General features: G+C 41.9%; 1 protein-coding gene across 2 annotated transcripts in view; it reads right to left on the bottom strand.

Annotated features, from left to right (window-relative positions):
- Positions 1-7202: 7202 nt before the first annotated feature.
- phf19 (PHD finger protein 19) overlaps positions 7203-17840 on the bottom strand; it is a 32114-nt gene continuing 21476 nt past the window's right edge. For both annotated transcript variants that reach the window (XM_072681469.1, XM_072681470.1), the window contains exons 14-15: positions 16692-16787; positions 7203-11979 (exon numbers count right to left, since the gene is read on the bottom strand). In XM_072681469.1, coding sequence (XP_072537570.1) covers positions 11658-11979; positions 16692-16787 — 418 coding nt within the window. In that variant the 3' untranslated portion in view covers positions 7203-11657. The remainder of the gene's footprint in view (positions 11980-16691; positions 16788-17840) is intronic.

Raw genomic sequence — 17840 nt, 5'->3', positions numbered from 1 at the left:
ATGGTAGCAAAAATCTTTGGACATCAAACATGTCTTGGATGACCGATTACAAATGGGGTAAGTATGAAAGGTGTATTCGGCCTGTCAATGTTCTGGACTGCACTGTGGGCATTAGAATGTGTTGCTTCCTTTGATAGAGCACTTCCAGCTCTTGCTTGTGGAGTGGTTTTGTCCTCAATTTGATGACTAACACTTTGCTGAGTATAGTACAACATACACTACATGGACAAAAGTATTGGGACATTCATTGTTTCTTCTGAAACTCAAGGGTATTAAAAAGAGTTAAACCTGCTGGAGTTGTTGGAGTAACTGTCTCTGCTGTCCAGGAAATAAGGCTTTCTACTAGACTTTGGAGCATTGCTGTGAGGTTTTGATTGCATTCAGCGACAAGAGCGTTAGTGAGGTCAGGATGTTGGATGATCACCCCCCCCCATCCCCAACTCCTTAACTCATCCCAAACCTAATGGATGGAGCACCAACCATCATTCCCGAGAACACAGTTCCACTGCTCCACAGCTGAATGTTGGGGGAGGGGGGGTGGGGGGGATATATACTATTACTATGTACTAGCCCATGTCTGGCATTAGGCATGGTTTCCCAAAGGTTCATATTTATCTGCTCCAGAGAGTCCTATTCTATTGGCAGTACTTCACTACAGGGAATAGACAATCTGTGTGTGTGTATTTGCACAGCTGTATCAGCAAAGGGTGTAACTTAAAGTAGCTGAATGCATTCATTAGAAGCGATGTCTGCAAATATTTGGACAGATAGTGTAATCAGTGATAGTCGTATGTCATTTCCAATCCTGAAACATCAGCACCTCACTTATTGTGAAACAGCAGCTGGGTGGTCTATATCCAGGTGGGTGCAGACATACGCTGGAGGTGTTTGAGATCAGCCAGAGGCTGGATGTCTGTAAAAGTGCTACTACCCCTTCATTCCTTCATTCAACCATCAGTACGCATTCGTTCCTCCACTGCACTCACTGCTGGGTGTAGTCTGGGTGCTCTGGTCCTTATGGAGCTGCTGTCTCCGGGGTAGGCTGCTGCTGTGTCTCAGGAGCCAAACAGTGCACGACTCGGCTCGCCTCTCTCGGAACAGCAGTGGACTGATCTGGGGGGGCAGTTCAGGTGGAGGGGTCAGTGAGGTCAGCCCTGAGGCTTGGCTTATGATTGTGCAACGTAAATCGACAAACAAACACTAGTCAAGACAGAGACGCATCAGTTTTTGCCAGCTTGTGAATAAACTAATGCTGAGACTAATCTGCATCACTGCTCAACCTGCTGTAAACATGATGGCGTGTGCTGCCCCCTGCTGATATATAAGGTCATTACACAGAAATGTGGGATGATCTGGCAAAAATACATGCTGTAGTTTTACTAGCCTATATAATAAGTTTGCCACAATACCGTTATTTTAATTTCAATAGCTATAATACTAAAAAAAAAACACACATTTAAAAATGCACATTTAAATATATCACAGTGCATTGTGGGATTGTGTTACAGTGCACAGAAATAACCAGCAATGACTACTTCTGCGGAAGGAAATGAATGTGGGAATGGTTCTCACTTCTGGGCAGTTGCTAGGCTGTTGCTATGTTGTTGTCATGGCATTGAAGGTGGTTTCTATGGCGCTGCTAGCTAGTTGCTTTGGTCTTACTAAGTGGTTGCTAGGTAGTTGCTATTGTGTTGCTAAGTGGTTGTGAGGTGGTTGCTATGGTGTGTGCTGCCCGTTACATGCTATGGTTTTACTAGCCTATATAGAAAAATAATACTAAGAAAAAAACCCACATTAAAATTAAATTATTATAAAGAATCTTTGTCTGATCATCAAATGATTATTGATTGAACACAATTTTTTTTTTTACAATTTAATTGTGTGAGCATGTCACCCAATTAGGCTAATTGCTGACCACATACACATATACAGGCTATTATTTAGGGTTGTCACCAGTTCTGTATAACTGTGGAATTGTTCCTCATTTTGTAATAAATGCCCCGTCCCTTACTGAATCAGCTGATGGATGGTGTCTCTCACTCAGCCTATGTGAACATCTAGTTGACAGAGCTTTGGAGCTTCTTACAACCACAGCCTCTCCCTGGCAAAGCCAGTCCTGTTAGCAATATGGATTGGGGAGGCGGGACTCCTTAACCTATTAACTGTTATCAAATGCATTGACAAGACACTGACAGTGATTAAAATATTGCTAGGGACAGTTCAGTAGTTGCTGGATATCGGTAGGGATATCGGGACATGTCCCTACCCAAATTTACGCCTTGTTAATAAAACATGACATAATATTACATGGCATGTCCCATGGCAATTACTATTCAACATCATTATCTACCAGTACTGACATGATCCCATGATTTCAGTATACACCCTTACTGTTTTACTATGTTTCACTACTTTGGCTAGAACATCAGTTACAGCAGAAATATACAAATATACAGGGAGACGACTAGACAAACAGACAGACAGATAAAACAGACTGAACATACAACGCTGGACAATTAGACCTTGCATCTCAAACCTTAGACCATTTAATCTGACTGTGTTGTATAAAACCCCAACTCAGACATCTGCTTCCCAGCTCCCCACCGAACTCACCTGTGCTTTGTCGAGCAGAACCAGCTCACACTCAGTAAGCAGGCAGAACTTTATCCTCCATCCAATGGGCTCAGATAACGGCTGACCACAGGACATCCAGTGGACTGATGAGCCTTTCATATCTGCAAAGCAAAGGTATACATCTGATTATAACGGCCGTCTACAGCTAATGGACTGTATTATGATTATTGATTAAGAGTTAAGCTCCTGCTCTCAGGATCTGCAACTTGAGCTTTTCTAAAGATCTAAGAGTGAAGAGAACAACGAGCTCTCTGAACAGAACGTCCAACAGCACGAGTGAATCTCTGCAACACAAGCATAACGGAGAATTCATCTGATGAGGCCTTCAGGGTAGTTCTTATTAGAAAAGTGCAAGAGTTTCTGTCTGTCTGAGGTCTGTCATGTTTAATCAACAGTCTGTAGGCCTACTTCATTCAAGTCTGCTGAATCAGATGTGTCTGCCAACACGGTTCTTTACTGCTGTAGTAATCACTAATTATCAGTTTCCAAGACTGAAGCATGCAGAGCGAATCTCAGGTGGGCCAAGAAATAAACAGCCTGGAGTCCCGGGATCAGCTTTGGTGTGTCCTAAGCATACATCACAATGAAGTCTTTATGGAATGTGTGATTAAGTCATCCGGGCCCTCCAGGAAACCGGACATGACATATTAGCTCTTGGCCTGCTGCTTCTGGCCTATTTCTAATGACATGTGACTTATTGCTCAAGCTGGGGACGTTTGTATAATAGCAGTTGCAATCAGTTCCAGCTTCAAAAGGAGAAGTTTAAATGACATCAAAGAACAATTATGCCAGTTGAAGCCTTTGTAGTAATTATTTCCTCTTAAATAAATAAATAAATAAAATAAACATATTTTATTTAAACACTAATCGGCCATAACATTAACACCACTGATAGGTGACATGAAAAAAATGATTATCTACATCTATATCTGTCAATGTTTCTATACACTGCAGTGGTGGTGTGTTAGTAGAGTGTGTTGAGCTGTTGTGTATGAGTGGATCAGACGCAGCAGTGCTGCTGGAGTGTTTAAACACTGTGTCCACTCACTGTCCACTCTATTAGACACTCCTACCTATTTGGTCCACCTTGTAGATGTAAAGTCAGAGGCAGAAACTCTGTATCTGTTGCTGCACAGTTTGTATTGGTCATCGTCTTGTCTGTCATCAGTGCCCACAGGACGCTGCCCACAGGACGCTGGGTGTTGGCTGGATATTTCCGGTTGGTGGACTATTCCCAGTGCAGCAGTGATACTGAGGCGTTTAAACACTCCAGCAGCACTGCTGTGTCTGATCCACTTGTACGGCCAGGGCAACACACACTACTAACACCCTCACCCCCATCATATCAGTCAGTGTCACTGCTGCAGTGCTGAGAATGACCCACCACCCAAATACTACCTGCTCTGTGGTGGCCAGTCCTGTGAGGTCCTGACCAAGGAGACTAACAAAGTATGCAAAGAACTGAGAACCTGTAAACATGTTTTCTTACACTGCATCATCCACCCATCATTGTAACGAAAGCAGAATCAGAGATATCATAGTTAATATAGACCAGAAACAAGCAGCGTGGACGACAATCCACTAAAGTTACAGTTACAGGACAGTTCTACAGACATCCTACAGACGAGTCCAGAGCGTCCTTAAGAGGCTTTAGATGGCCTTTCTCTTGCTGAGCTGTGAAGGAAAACAGTGTAGTGAGTGGGGACATACCGGTCACTCCCATCCAGCCCTGGTGCTGACAGCGGGTTGTGATCGCCGCTGACCTTTCCATGGTGGAGCTTTTCAGTCCGTCCCTGCAGATTCAGAACACTACACAACAGACACGTTTTCTTCAGTTAGCTGTACTGTCGCTCACCCCATGCTAACCAAATCACACTGATATTTAAACCACTTTGTAGTGAAACTGTTTTTTTTTTCAGTCAGAAGAAAAAGTGACCCATGCGGAAGCTAGCGGCAAGCTAACATCCTTTAACACCATAATGAGATTAATGGCTTAGCGCCTGGGAGAGCAGCCACGGCCTTCGCTTGTCTGTTCTCCAAGTTTGACAGGAGAATGAAAGCTGATCATTTGTTTTGCTCTAATATTTAACATTATTTAATAACATGCATTATGATCAGAACAGGGCCACAGGCCTGCTCTCTTAAACGCAAGCTAATAAGCTAACAGCTCCTAGAACTAGGGCAATCTCTATTGTGTTTATTCACCAAGGAATGGATTAAGATGATGGAAAAGTGAAAAGCTCGACTGGCAGAAACACAGTGGCTGTGTAAAAACACCGTTTCTTTTGTCTTCTGAATTATAAGCCATCGTTTGGTCAGAAACACCTGGATGTTGCTGTGCTTAATGTTAATCATATCAATGCTGTGGATTTTGGACATTGGGCAGCTGCTCAGCAGCTCCAGCTCACTCTATAGCTGAGTTTGCAGCATGTAAGTATCCAAAAAGAGAATAAATATTCACATTAGAAACATTGAAGGTACAGATCTCATCCAGCTTCTGTATGATGAATCCGACTATTCATGGTGGAAAGACTCTGGCGCCCTCTAGTGTCAATTCTGCTAATCTTCTTGGGAAAATTATTTCTAATGCTCCCTGACTAATGCCAGACATGGGCTAGAGGGGTATACAGCCCCCCAGCATTGAGCTGTGGAGCAGTGGAACTGTGTTCTCTGGAAGGTTGGTGCACAATTAAATGCGTTTGGGATTAGGTGGGATGGTGATCAACCAACATACTGACCTCACTAATGCTTTTGTCTCTGAATGCAATGAAATCCTCACAGCAATTCTCCAAAATCGAATGGAAATCCTTCCCTAGACAGTAGAGACAGTTACACCGACAAAAGCAGGATAAACTTACCCTTGATTTTGTAAGAAACAATAAAACAGTAAGTGTCCCAATACTTTTGTCCATATATTAGAATTTATAGATTTATAGAATATAGGCAGAAAAAGAGGGTCAAAAAGTGTTCAGCGGATTCATAAAAATCACATTTCATAAGATGCATGAAAAATACCCCCATAAGTAACTAGAGACAGCATGTCAGACAGCTAAAGAGGCTCCAACTTCCAGACAGTTGCTAGGCTGTTGCTATCTGGTCACTAGTGCCATGTGCTAGGTGGCTGCTATGGTATACCAGGCATGGGTTGGCTGTTGGTATGGGGTTGCTCCATGGTTGCTAGATGGGTGATACAGTCTTGTCCAAGTAGGATGCTCAGCATGTTGGCAAGTGGCTGCTGTGGTACTCCAGACAGCCACTTGTTGGTTGGGTGTTATGGGGGAATTTGCATCATTGCAACGGGGGGAGGGGGGCACAAATACATGCATCTCACTCATTCTAATGGGGGGGTATGTGTCAAAAATCTAAAATGAAAACATGTGGAAACCGTGCGTCTGAATGTTATACACAAGCCCGAATCTCACAATCAAACCCAATCAATCTGTAGCTGGAAAGGTGCTGATACACTATATGGGAAAAGTATTCGGACACCTGCACATTCATTGTCTCTTCGAGGGTATTAAAAACAGCTTATCCAGCTTTTGTTGGAGTAACTGTGTCTACTGTCCGGGGAAGACTTATTTATAGATTTTGGAGGAGCATTGCTGTGTGGATTTGATTGCATTCAGTGACAAGAGCTTTAGTGATGTCATGATGTTGGATGATTACTACCCCAACCTTAACCCGACTGGAGCAGCAACCATCACTCCAGAGAACACAGTTCCACTGCAACTAGGACCTGTTTACACCTGACATTAACCTGCGTTTTGTGTCTGGATAGTATCTGCATCCATCATACGACTGGATTCTGTTCACACTTGTCATTATAATGCGTCTCCAGTGTGACCAGATAAGATCAGATTTTACTTTCCCTTGTGAAAAGCACACCAGCACACGCATTACTTCTGTTTAACATCCTGTAAACAGCGGTTTCTCAAGAAAATTATCCTGCCTTGGGAGACTGTGAGCAGTTTAAAGGAACTGTGGGGGAACAATTGATGGTTCTCGCATTCCAGCAACAGCTTTTTCAGAAAACACAACAGACTATTAAAAACCGCAAGGGAACAAACTGTGTAATACTGCTCTCATGTACCGGTATATAATACCAGAACGCCCACACACTCACACACATACACAGAGTGAGGGAGATAGAAGCCAAAATCCACAGCAATTATTACTCGTATTAAAGTTTTTTTGACATATATCTGCTTGCCTGACGGAATTTACACTTGTATTAATGAGAATGAGATCCATCGCATGGTTTGATTGATTGTCATGCAGACAAGAAAAATCCAAACGTGATCCGATCACTGTCCACAAACTTTTTTTTATGCCTCTCAAAAACTAATTATACTAGTAATAAAACTAATAAAATAAAAAATAAAAAGAAATGAGAAAAACATAAATCAGATACATATACAGGTGAGAACTGCTTTACCACACATGGTCTTAACAATAAATTGAATGTTTTTAAACATTAAAAAAAACATAATACTGTCATGTCTGCTAAATGCCGTAAATGTAAATGTACAGGGAGGAAAAGTGCGCTTCCTGTTTTTAAAGAAAACAAACCGACAGAAACAAAAATAAAGAAAAACAAATAAAGCGTCGCGTTCCGACAAAATGCTTTTTATTGTTTAAAACTTGAGTGAATGGTTCATGAATGACACACCAGTAATTACATATTGCAAAATCTATGGTAACACATATCTAATATACATGATGTATATTGGCAAAAACAAAGGACCTATATGTTCCTTATGTACAGCTTAAAGCACGTTACATTACAACACTGTTTGTAGGAAACACTACACGGTTATCTCTGCTTTGTATTTTACTTTAAGCCCCGTCACGAATGTTCGAGGGCTCACCGTCTTTCAGATGCTGGAGCTGCTGGACTCACAGCTCTCTCCCAATGCAAAGCAGACAGGATAAAGTGGCAGTGAAACCGATGCCGCCTTCAATCTGCTAATCCAATTAATACGGGCAGCAGAGAAACACAGCTCTGAGAGACATCCTCACTGGGAGTTCTGGTGGATGTATTGAACTTCACAGCCTCAGGTGTGCCATTTCAGCAGCTCCTGACACGAGCTTTAAGATAATAACCACAAGATTAGAAACAGCAGCTGAACTATTAACCGTTACTTAAACATGATGATCTACAATGTTAAAAATTTGAGTTACACTCAACTATCGTACTGGAATTTGTATGAATTTGCATAAATGTTTGCAGTTGGGGAAATATTTCAATAAAACATTTTATATATCCACAAGATGCACAAGTAAGTGCTTTGTATAAACGTTTTTTTTTCTCTTCTAATCAATTATAAAATATATGACAAATCAATTAACCAATAATAGCTTGCATAGCTGAGAAAACGTGTTAATAATAGTGCAATACGATAAAGGGGGCTAAACGTTTCTCCAATTATATACACGTAAATAATAAAGTATATTTCATTTGTTTTAACACTGTAAAAAAACAAAAACAAAAAACTAATGACGTCAAATAAACTAATAAGATACACAGAGATCAACTTCAGACTTAAATTTGATCTTAATGAATTTTCCAGTCAACTGAAACTTGGGCAGACAAAAGATTAACTCCACCCTCCCTTAGGACTCGAATTCGCAGCCATAGCTGAACAAACTGTGAGGAACATCTTTGGAAGTGACACGACATTACAGGACATTTAACTACGACTCAACAATGTGACAGAGTACTATAAAAGTGGTTCGACTTTAAAGGTTGTCTATTGCAAATGGATACCTACACTAACTAGAACTGTGGAAGGGAAGGGCTGTTTCGGTCCTGAGGGAGCTTAGTGCTGCACAGCCTAGACTTTGTCTCTGCTTTTACACCCCTGATTCAACTCACGAACCAAGGCTGGGTGATAAGGCACAAACATACTGCACAATATACACTACAGTACGTATCATGGTACACTATATGGACACCTGCTCATTCACAGATTTAACTGAAAAGCAGTAGTGAGGTCAGAGTGTTGGACGATCATTTCTCACCTCATCCCAAAAGTACTGGATGGAGCACCAACCATCATTCCAGAGAACACAGTACTTTCACTGCTCCACAGCCCACACATGGCATTAGACATGGTGCTAATAGGGTGATGTTTATCTGCTCCAGAGAGTCCTATTCTATTGGCAGTACTTCTCTACAAGGACTGGACAAGCTGGACCGGCTGAGTGTGTAGATAGATGGAATGTAAAGTGAGTATTAATGAGGGGGTCTCCAAACATTTAGACAAACATGAAAACCTGGTGCACAAGAGCCAGCAGCCTAAAAATACTGAAAGAATTCAGTAAGATGAATGTATATTAGATTGGGTTTCAACAACCATAATACACCCTTACATTACAGCCATAATATTAACACCACCTTGCTTCTACACTCATTACAGGAGCCCTCTGTAGTTCTTTAATTCCAGACTGTAGTTCATCTGTTTCTCTGCATACTCTGTCAGCCTTCCACATGATGCTGCTGGCTGAATATTTCTGACTGGTAGACCATTGTCAGTCCATGAGTGACGCTAAGGTGTTTAAAAACTCCAGCAGCACTGCTGTGTCTGATCCACTGATATAGTAAGTGGAGCTGCTAAAATTTACAATTTCTTTTCTTGTAAAAACAAGGAGGTGGTATTGTGGTAATGTTGTGGCTGATCGGTGTATCTACTCCATTGTTTGAGTTCCAGCTAACGTCCAGAATAGTTTGCTTTGTTACACGCCCTATTCAGACTGGACTGGTTTATCAGGGAGAAATCTCCTTATGATAAAAGCCTTGTATCAGAGGATGAGTTAGTTTCTTCACAACAGTTGTGTCCAAACGGCAGAAGAGATGCTGGCCTAGGGCAAAGTGTTTAATATCTACTATCAGAATATCTTGGATAAGTGCTCTCGGAAACGAATAAGTTGCGTAGCAGCGGCCAAGAACCTTTTTTCCCAACGTATGGCCTACAAAACTACCAAACCACTGCTGAGTGGGTGTGTAGGTAATTTAGTCTGTAACATTCTCAATCGGGGAAGAGAAAAAACACTGACACAGCTGCATAACACATAACATCACTGAGGAGTCCCCATGAAAAAGAGAATTTCCCCAGGACCCCATGTAAATGTAATCACATCTGGATAGGGCTTTAGGGCTCCCTAACTTTCTGTAATGGACAGTAACGAACAGCCGAAAAGAGACGCCAGCACTTGAATACTGTCAACCGCAACAGTTGAACCAAGTACTCACCAAGAGCCTGTGCACACCCCAACCCTTAATACACATTTTTTATGTTTCATGATACTAAGAACATACCACCCAGCGCTATCATAAAGGATTAGATAAGTACATCAGGTTTTTCCAGTCAGCTGAATAGCACGACGCTGTAGCCCTTCAGGACCAATAACAGACAACCTACTGCCTGTGCTACTCTATCCTGGAAGTGCTCTGAAAGTGCACTGGCAGTCTAATCACTCGGTACTACATCTGCCGCGTCGGGGTAAAGCATGCATGACTGAACTTACAAAAGTATTTGCATTGCTTTGGTTACGTAGTCCCCTTCAATTAAGAAAACTATGACTGAAAAAAAATTAGGAAGGACCAAAGTGCCATCTAAAACCATTTGAAAACTACTAACACACCCAGAGTTTCTTTTCTGTTCATCTAGAGTGCGCAAACAAAACTTGTAAGACAGTACCATTACCTCCACAAAACTAGATGTCTACAATAGTGTTGTGGATATTTTTCATTCATCAGAGATGACTACATTTCGTGGAACCATCTGTGCCCAACTGGGACTTCAACAAGGTTGAACCTACTGACATGATCAACGAGGAGCACATCAAGCATGTATCGATATTCATAATTATATTATGAAGCAGAAATCTAATTTCTCCATCCTAAAAAATAAAATAATGGAAATTAATTATATCTACTAAAGCCTCTGGCTCTTTTACACTTTCAGACACATTCACTGGGAGTCTCTATACTGCCACCAGAAAAGCAGTAAAGGACAACAGCTTATATTTTGCCAGTTGAAATGCCATTGAAGTGAGATGGAAGATAAACATTTATCAGCTGGTCTGTTGTTGAAACACCTTAATCAGAAAAGGAGAGGGACATACACACAGTTTTGACCTCTGGCACTGGTCTCTTATTAGAAAAGAGCAAAACCTGGTCTGTAACCAAATGTATGAAGGTATAAAAATATGTGAATATTAGGTATTACATACTTAAAACATGAACCAGAACACTAAGTTTTGTACTGTTCATAGTGCCCTGTCAACAGGACCCTGTAATGATGAATTAGAAAAACTTCAACACCCAACGTGGGGCAAGTAAAAAAACTATGTTTTCCCATATAAGGCAATTCGGAAAAAAACACTAGAACTCTGGCGTGGTTCACAAGTAAAAAAAAAAGGGTAAAAGACTACTTTGGGCAATATGACACTCTGTCTAAACCAGTGTTGATTTGATCCAGTCCTGCAGGGTCACAGACTGCACACGGCCCAGTTTCTCAAAAGCAGCACAGTGTTGAGTGTAGTAAATTAAAACCACATGGGTGAACTCTTCCTTTGATATGAAAAAGACCAGCCTGCATCATTCTGTCCAAATCTATATCTGTATGGACCTGAATTAATCAAAACGCCCACAGAAAGTAATCTGGAAAAAAAAAAAACGTCATGATTTGCTAAAGGCTCAATTTGCATCCTGTTTTGGTGAAGCTAATATGGTGACATCAACATACAACCCCACTTTCTACCGCCCTACCATGATCTTAACATTAGGATGCTTTAAGAAAATGCGGTCGAGGAGGTGTCCTGCCGAGTCCAACTCGGATAATTACTGAGATTCTAATAAATTCTGTCAGGTATGTTCTATCAGGGCAACCACTGGACTCCTGAACTGTGCAGTGCTGTGGCTCTTCAGGACTGGAAGTGGAGAACACTGTTGAAACTATCCCTCATTCTCCCTTCCTCCTCCTCCTCCTCCTCGTCCTCCTCGTCGTCCTTAAGGGCCCTCAGTAGGGCGTGGTGCCCTCCCACTCCACCAGGTACTGCACCTTGCCCTCCGGGGTGATCCTGCGGGCAAGGACTTGGTACTTCTCACCGCAAGTGAGCCGGCCTGCAGCCCCAAAGTAGCTGGTGATGGAGGACTTCAGGTGAGAGAGGGAAGAGTCGTCTTCACTTAGGCTCTCAAAGGTGTGGCTGTCGATGGCGCTTTGTGGCTCGTCCCCAGGCAGACCCACAGGGCTCAAATCACTCTCCATCGCCTCCCTCTTGCTGGCAAGCATGTTGTAATTGGATGAAGGCAACTTCCTTTTCCGGCTACCCACGTTCTTCCTGCACATATGAAAGAACAAAGGATCAGAGCCAAGGCATTATACATATACATATTGGTGATTTTTGACAAGTAGGCCAATCCTAATCCTGGACAGGTCATAGCTGCCCATGTCCATGGTCAGAGCACTGGGCTAGCCACTCTACAGCACCCCTGGAGGAAAGCACGTTAAGTGCTTTGCTCATCGGCCCAACAGTGGCAGCTTAGCTGAACTGGGTATCAAACCCACAAAGCTGTGATCAACAGAATGACCACTGAACCATCCCTGCCCCTGTGGTGGACACACTCAGTCCTAGTTCTGGAGTATTGCTACCCTATATAGTGTGTTTCCTTTGCTTCATCACACCCAGTTCACCTCAGGAAAGCCCTTATAATTAGTTGACTAGTTCCATCAGGGGTGCTGGGAGGTGAGGAAACTCTCATACTCCAGTCATACTCCAGGACCAGGACTGAGGAGCACTGATTTAAAATATTTGTCTTGTAAAATGGGTCTACTGACTGAAAAAAAGCCCACAGTGGTTATACTATCCTCCACCACTAGATGTAGCTCTAGTTCACTGAAATACGCTTAGGTTCTGCTGCTCTGAGCTGCTGCCTAACCCTGCTGGTGCTGTTTAAAGGTCATATACAATAAACGGACTTCCCATTATTTTATTTATTCTTCAGTAAAGCTTTTTGGGGTTTTCCAAATCTACACAGAAACCATGTTACTTTAGTTCGCTTCCAGGACAGCATGCACCACTGTAGGGGAATAAGCAGTCTGAGACTTGAAACCCTCGCACTGAGTCGCTCTGTTTGAGCATGATTAGAGCTGCTAAACAGGAACTGGAGGGCTGCAGTATTAATACATGAAAGAAGTGCATGGGAAGCAAAGACATGGCGTGTTTGATCCATCCCACTGCGAGGAGGCACAGTAGGGGTCAGCCCTGGGATTCCAAAGGCTGTATGGACCCTCACGAACATCTCCAACCACACATACAACGTCGTGCATATTCCCATCCTCTCTAAACAAGCTGAGAAGAAAGCAAAGAATGCTAATGAGTAGCATACATCCTAAAATAAATAAAACTGTCAGTCGAGACCATTCCCAAGTCCCTGGTATTCTTGCTCTCTCTCCTTTTCAGACTCACGCACGCTGATATTGTAAGCATAGGCCCTTGGTTTCTCACAGCAGGCCAAATCGAATGCAGCAGGGCTGGGCTAAAGGAGAAAAAAAGAATGAAACCGATTACTGACTACATCCTGAACTGGCCCAGGGGACGTGGAGCGTCACAGCCGGGAATTACATGAGCTTCAGACGCCGAGGATAAATTGCAGCACTGGAACGCGGAGATGAAAAAACATGACGTACAAAAAAAAAGTTCCGTCACAGAATGTCAATAATGTCCTGGAACGTCAGATTTCGAAACTCTCCCAGGAAATAAAGCACAAAAAGAGACAAAAAAGGAGGAGATATAAAAAGAATTAAAAGAAAAAGCACAGAGGACTAAGGATCGAGCAGTGGTGATGTCTGTAAAATGGCCCAGTAGCATGCTCATATAGCCCTGAACTGCTAAAACAGTTTTATACCCAAAAATCCCTAAAGGCCAATTTCGCCATGGACTAGAACCTAGAGTTCTCTCCTCGAAGACTGTTTAAAAGTCTCCAGTCAAAAGAGAGAGAGAGCCACAAAGGATTGTGTTGATCTACAAGTGCCCGTCACAGTAAATAATCCATAATCTGTCATCATATTTCTCCGCGGGCTGTCAGGGGTGGTTAATCCAGAGCCGGGTGAAGTGATGCACGGCTGTTGCTCCCCTCTGGCTCCAGGGCAGTGCTGACTGAGGCAGCTTTGGCAGGTGAACCTGCCATAGTGAAAGCCTCTTCTGCTCCAGCTCCACTCATTACCCTGCACTGTAAAGCCAAAGCAACTGGGGACACACCAGCCAAAGTGCAGGGCAAAAATCAGCCGTTAAACTGTGCTGGACTGTTGTGGGTTAACAGACTGCTTTGAAACCAGAAGGAGCTCGGCTTGGGATGGTAAAAAGAAGCAAGAGAAGCAGAGGGAGCCTGAAACTTAGTCAAAGCTGAACAACCAGACACGATCAGTTTCTGTTTCACTCACTGGTGAGAGGGTTGACTCACATTCAGGGGTGACTAATGGCTTCTTTGAGGGTCAAGAAAATTAGGTCACAGAGCCAAAAATGTAACTTTAAAAAATTTGGAAATTTAAATCGGAGGCAGAGAAAATGTAGTGGCATGCAAATCTTTGGGCACCCCCAAGTTGTGTTAATGTGATTAGTAAAGCGAGGAAAAGATAAAATGATCTCTAAATATTATGAAATTACAGTAGGAACATTTTAAGAGCGTAAAGATCTGGGCAATTTGTTGAAAATGAATAAAAACAAACACAGAACCTCTTACTGATGTCATCTTGTCCATGACGACTATTTCGCTATTTTTAAAAACATTATTGGTACTTTTCCGACTGTGTATGTACTGTCACTTGAACATATTGCTGTATATGTGGTTACATGACTCCTCCCCATCCAATCTGCGACAATGAGGCAACATGGAGGAGAACTCAGATCTCAAACACAGAACCAACTGAGCAACTCAAGCAGCTTATAAAATTGTTCATTAATCAGAATCAAGATAAAATTCAATTAATCGTGATACTGATTTGCGCTCATATCGCCCAGCATTATTAGTGCCCCAAGCAAATTGTTTGGGCACCACAGGATTTTAAAGCTCTCAAATAACTTTCACCAAGGTCTCAACATTTAATTAGCTTGTTAGGACAATGGTTTGTTCACAGTAAATTTGGTAGTAAATTCACAGGAAAGGCCATGTGATGCAAATCTCAAAGCTTTAGAAATACTCTAACCTTGTCCCAACAATCAGCAGCTATGGGTTCCTCTAAGTATCATTCTAAAAAGAATACATTAACTGATGCCCACAAAGTAGATGATAACAAAGCATTTTCCTTCCTGAAACTATAAAAGATGAAGCAGAGCTATTTACACTGACATAAGTTAGTTTTGACAGGTTCGCTCAAACCTTTGCACATCACTGTAGTTCCCCTTCTAAGACAAAATAAACAAAACAAAGGAACTGTCATGTTGGTTCACCAAATACTTCATGGGAAGATTCATGGAAAATCCTGCAGAAGAGCAGCAACCTAAAGATATGTGAACAGAACACTTTAAGTCAAGTTATCCCTTAAAAAACGCCTTAAGTTCTCCCTTCAGTGTTCCTTTAAAAATGGTCTCCTTAAGCAATTGCCTGTGTCTTACTAAACACTTTAAATGTGCTACAAAAGCAAAACAGTGGCATACACCTCTACACTGGGAAATGATAATTAAAACAAAAACAGATGCTAAGATTGTTGTTTTTTTGTTAGTATAACTACAAAAGCTGTGCCTAGCAGCACTCAAACTTTCTATTAAACAATGTTAAATACCTAAAAAAATTATTTAAGTTGTTTAATGCACAGCACCTATTTCATTTCCTTAACATCTTATCTGAAGGAATTAAGGTTTTATGTAGTTGGCTGCTGAAACTGTGGTCCTTTGGGCTGTACAGGCAGTATTTATAGCCTGGTACAAACCATCTGAAACCTTGTGAGCTTTCTCCATGTTATGGTCTATGAATTCAATTTGGCCTTCCCCCAGTAGCGAACCATGTCCCTGCAGCTTAGCGGAACACACAGGGCGGTCAAACTAAAAAGAAATGGTTAGGGGAAGGTTTCCGTTTGGGGCGACGCCAGACTTCATTCGTAAAGCAAACCAAAGAGAAAAGCCTGAGAGATTCAGAGATTCTGGATTTTGCTACAGAATTCGTATCATTCTGCTAATAAATATCGAATTATTTACTTCGTTTTTTTTGCTTTCATACAACAGGTAATACAAAATAAATTATTGAAGCACTGAATTTCTTACTGAATATGTTTTAATACTGACAATTCCTTCTACCACAAAGTAGTTCCTCCTTTGCTATTCAAAACACCAGGGCCGACTTAGTGGAGGTTCATTAAGGTACCTGTTGAGCCCTGGCTCACCTATAAGGCTCACCTTCTGTGGTACGGGTAGAGCCCTAGAACTGTTCAGCCAGATCACGTTCAGCCGAGCAACTGGTTCGACATACGCTAGTGGGGAAAGCTCCCCTCCTTGCAGGGATCTATGCAAGCGCATTAGCCAGAACCAGCCTAAAAATACATTTTTGTGCATTATTGAGCTAAACGCTACAAACTAGTCATGAGGTTTTTGTCAGATTTTATCAGTGAGATTTAATATATGTTTAAAACGCTCCTTAAACAATAAGACTGTGATGTAGGGTTGTATAGGGTTGTATAATTAGCACACTACAGGTCATCAAAGCAACCGTAATCCCTGGACTAAAGAATACTTTATCAGTCAGTCTCAATGTTCTCACAGAGATCCTTAGATAAGCCAACACAGCCTCTTGTTTTATGCTGTAATTCAGGTTAATTTCCTGTGTCACAAATGCTGCTTAAAATGTAGCTCTATGTTTTATCCAAAGAAACACCAACAGACACAGAACTTTAAGGCAGTGTGAAGGTAAACTGAAGAGCATGGCATCTCATGGCAGTAATTAGTTTAGTAGTAGTAGTTATGCCATGAGAAATAATGCATACAGCACTTACACAGCCCATAAACCATTACCCTAATACTGAACTTAGGTCTTATTATCACCTACGAGAGGTGTTCAGTACCTGAAGTCGTAGGATACACTAGTGGTGGCAGAGCCTGAAGTGCTGGCAGCATCTGTGGAGTCCTGATCCAGGCTGAACGTCCGGCCTGAACTGGTGCTACAGAGTGAAAAACAGAGAAAAAGAAACACAGCAGAATTTCATTTATTTGATCAAATGTTTATATTTCTTTATATTTCTATTCTCAGACTCCAGATCATGGAAGGCTGTGGTGTTAACAGGACTTATGGTTTCCTGTCTCTTAATAAGTAGGCAGTTAGACAGCTGCGCCACTCCAAAGCTGTGGAACCATGCACTTTTCTGTGTCTAAGAAAGGTAACAGAAAGCTAAATTTACTCAGAACTGTAGTGTAATTTCACAGCTCTAGGCCGGCCCTACAGTCTAACTTCTGCTCATAAAGTATGAGGAGATCAGAAGTTCAAATCCCAGCAAGGACTCTATCCATTGTCTAAAGTCTTTCAGTCTGGGGATGTCACGTGACAGGGGGAGTTCTAACCTGCAGATGGGAATAAACAGTAAAGCCACAGGACTAAACATCTTACACAGTATTTAGAAATGTATCAAATGTACCACATTAACTAAAGTTAACTTCAATTGAGTTGAGTGTTGAGTTGAGTATCATAGAGTTCCATTAAATGATTCCAATGTATGCCTCATTCAGACCAACGTGAAGTCCACTTAAGACCCCAAAGAAAGAAAAGATGTGCTCCCTGTGCTGTACAGTACAGCCTTTAATCATACCAGCTGCTGAGCGTTCAGAATAAACCTTCCTGTTGGACTTCAGTATAAAAGAACTTATCAGGATTCAAAGAACTGCACTCAATACGGTCCATGGCTTTGGGAGTCAAGCAAAAATGGCCTTTTTAGAAAGCCCAAACTCTGTTTGAAGCTCCTTTCCAGACTTCAACAAGCCCTCACAGATTCCCATTCTTGCGTCTGAAAGCGCGGCTGCGCTCCAATTGTCCCCGCAGTGTTTACCATGCACTTATTATTCCGGCCTGCTCGGGAGACGATAACCTTTACTGAGAAGTGTAATTAAATCACTTCACCCGCCGCCGCCTTGATAAAAATGATTTCTGTTCGAGGAGGGGAAAAAATAAAACCCAGTAAACCTTTTTAGATTTTTCTAAAGGGAAACGAATGCAAATGAAA

Source organism: Salminus brasiliensis, chromosome 6, assembly GCF_030463535.1.
Source record: "Salminus brasiliensis chromosome 6, fSalBra1.hap2, whole genome shotgun sequence".
Classification (NCBI taxonomy): Eukaryota; Metazoa; Chordata; class Actinopteri; order Characiformes; family Bryconidae; genus Salminus; species Salminus brasiliensis.
Note: the sequence above shows the minus strand (reverse complement) of the source record. Positions and strands in the feature narration are given on the sequence as shown.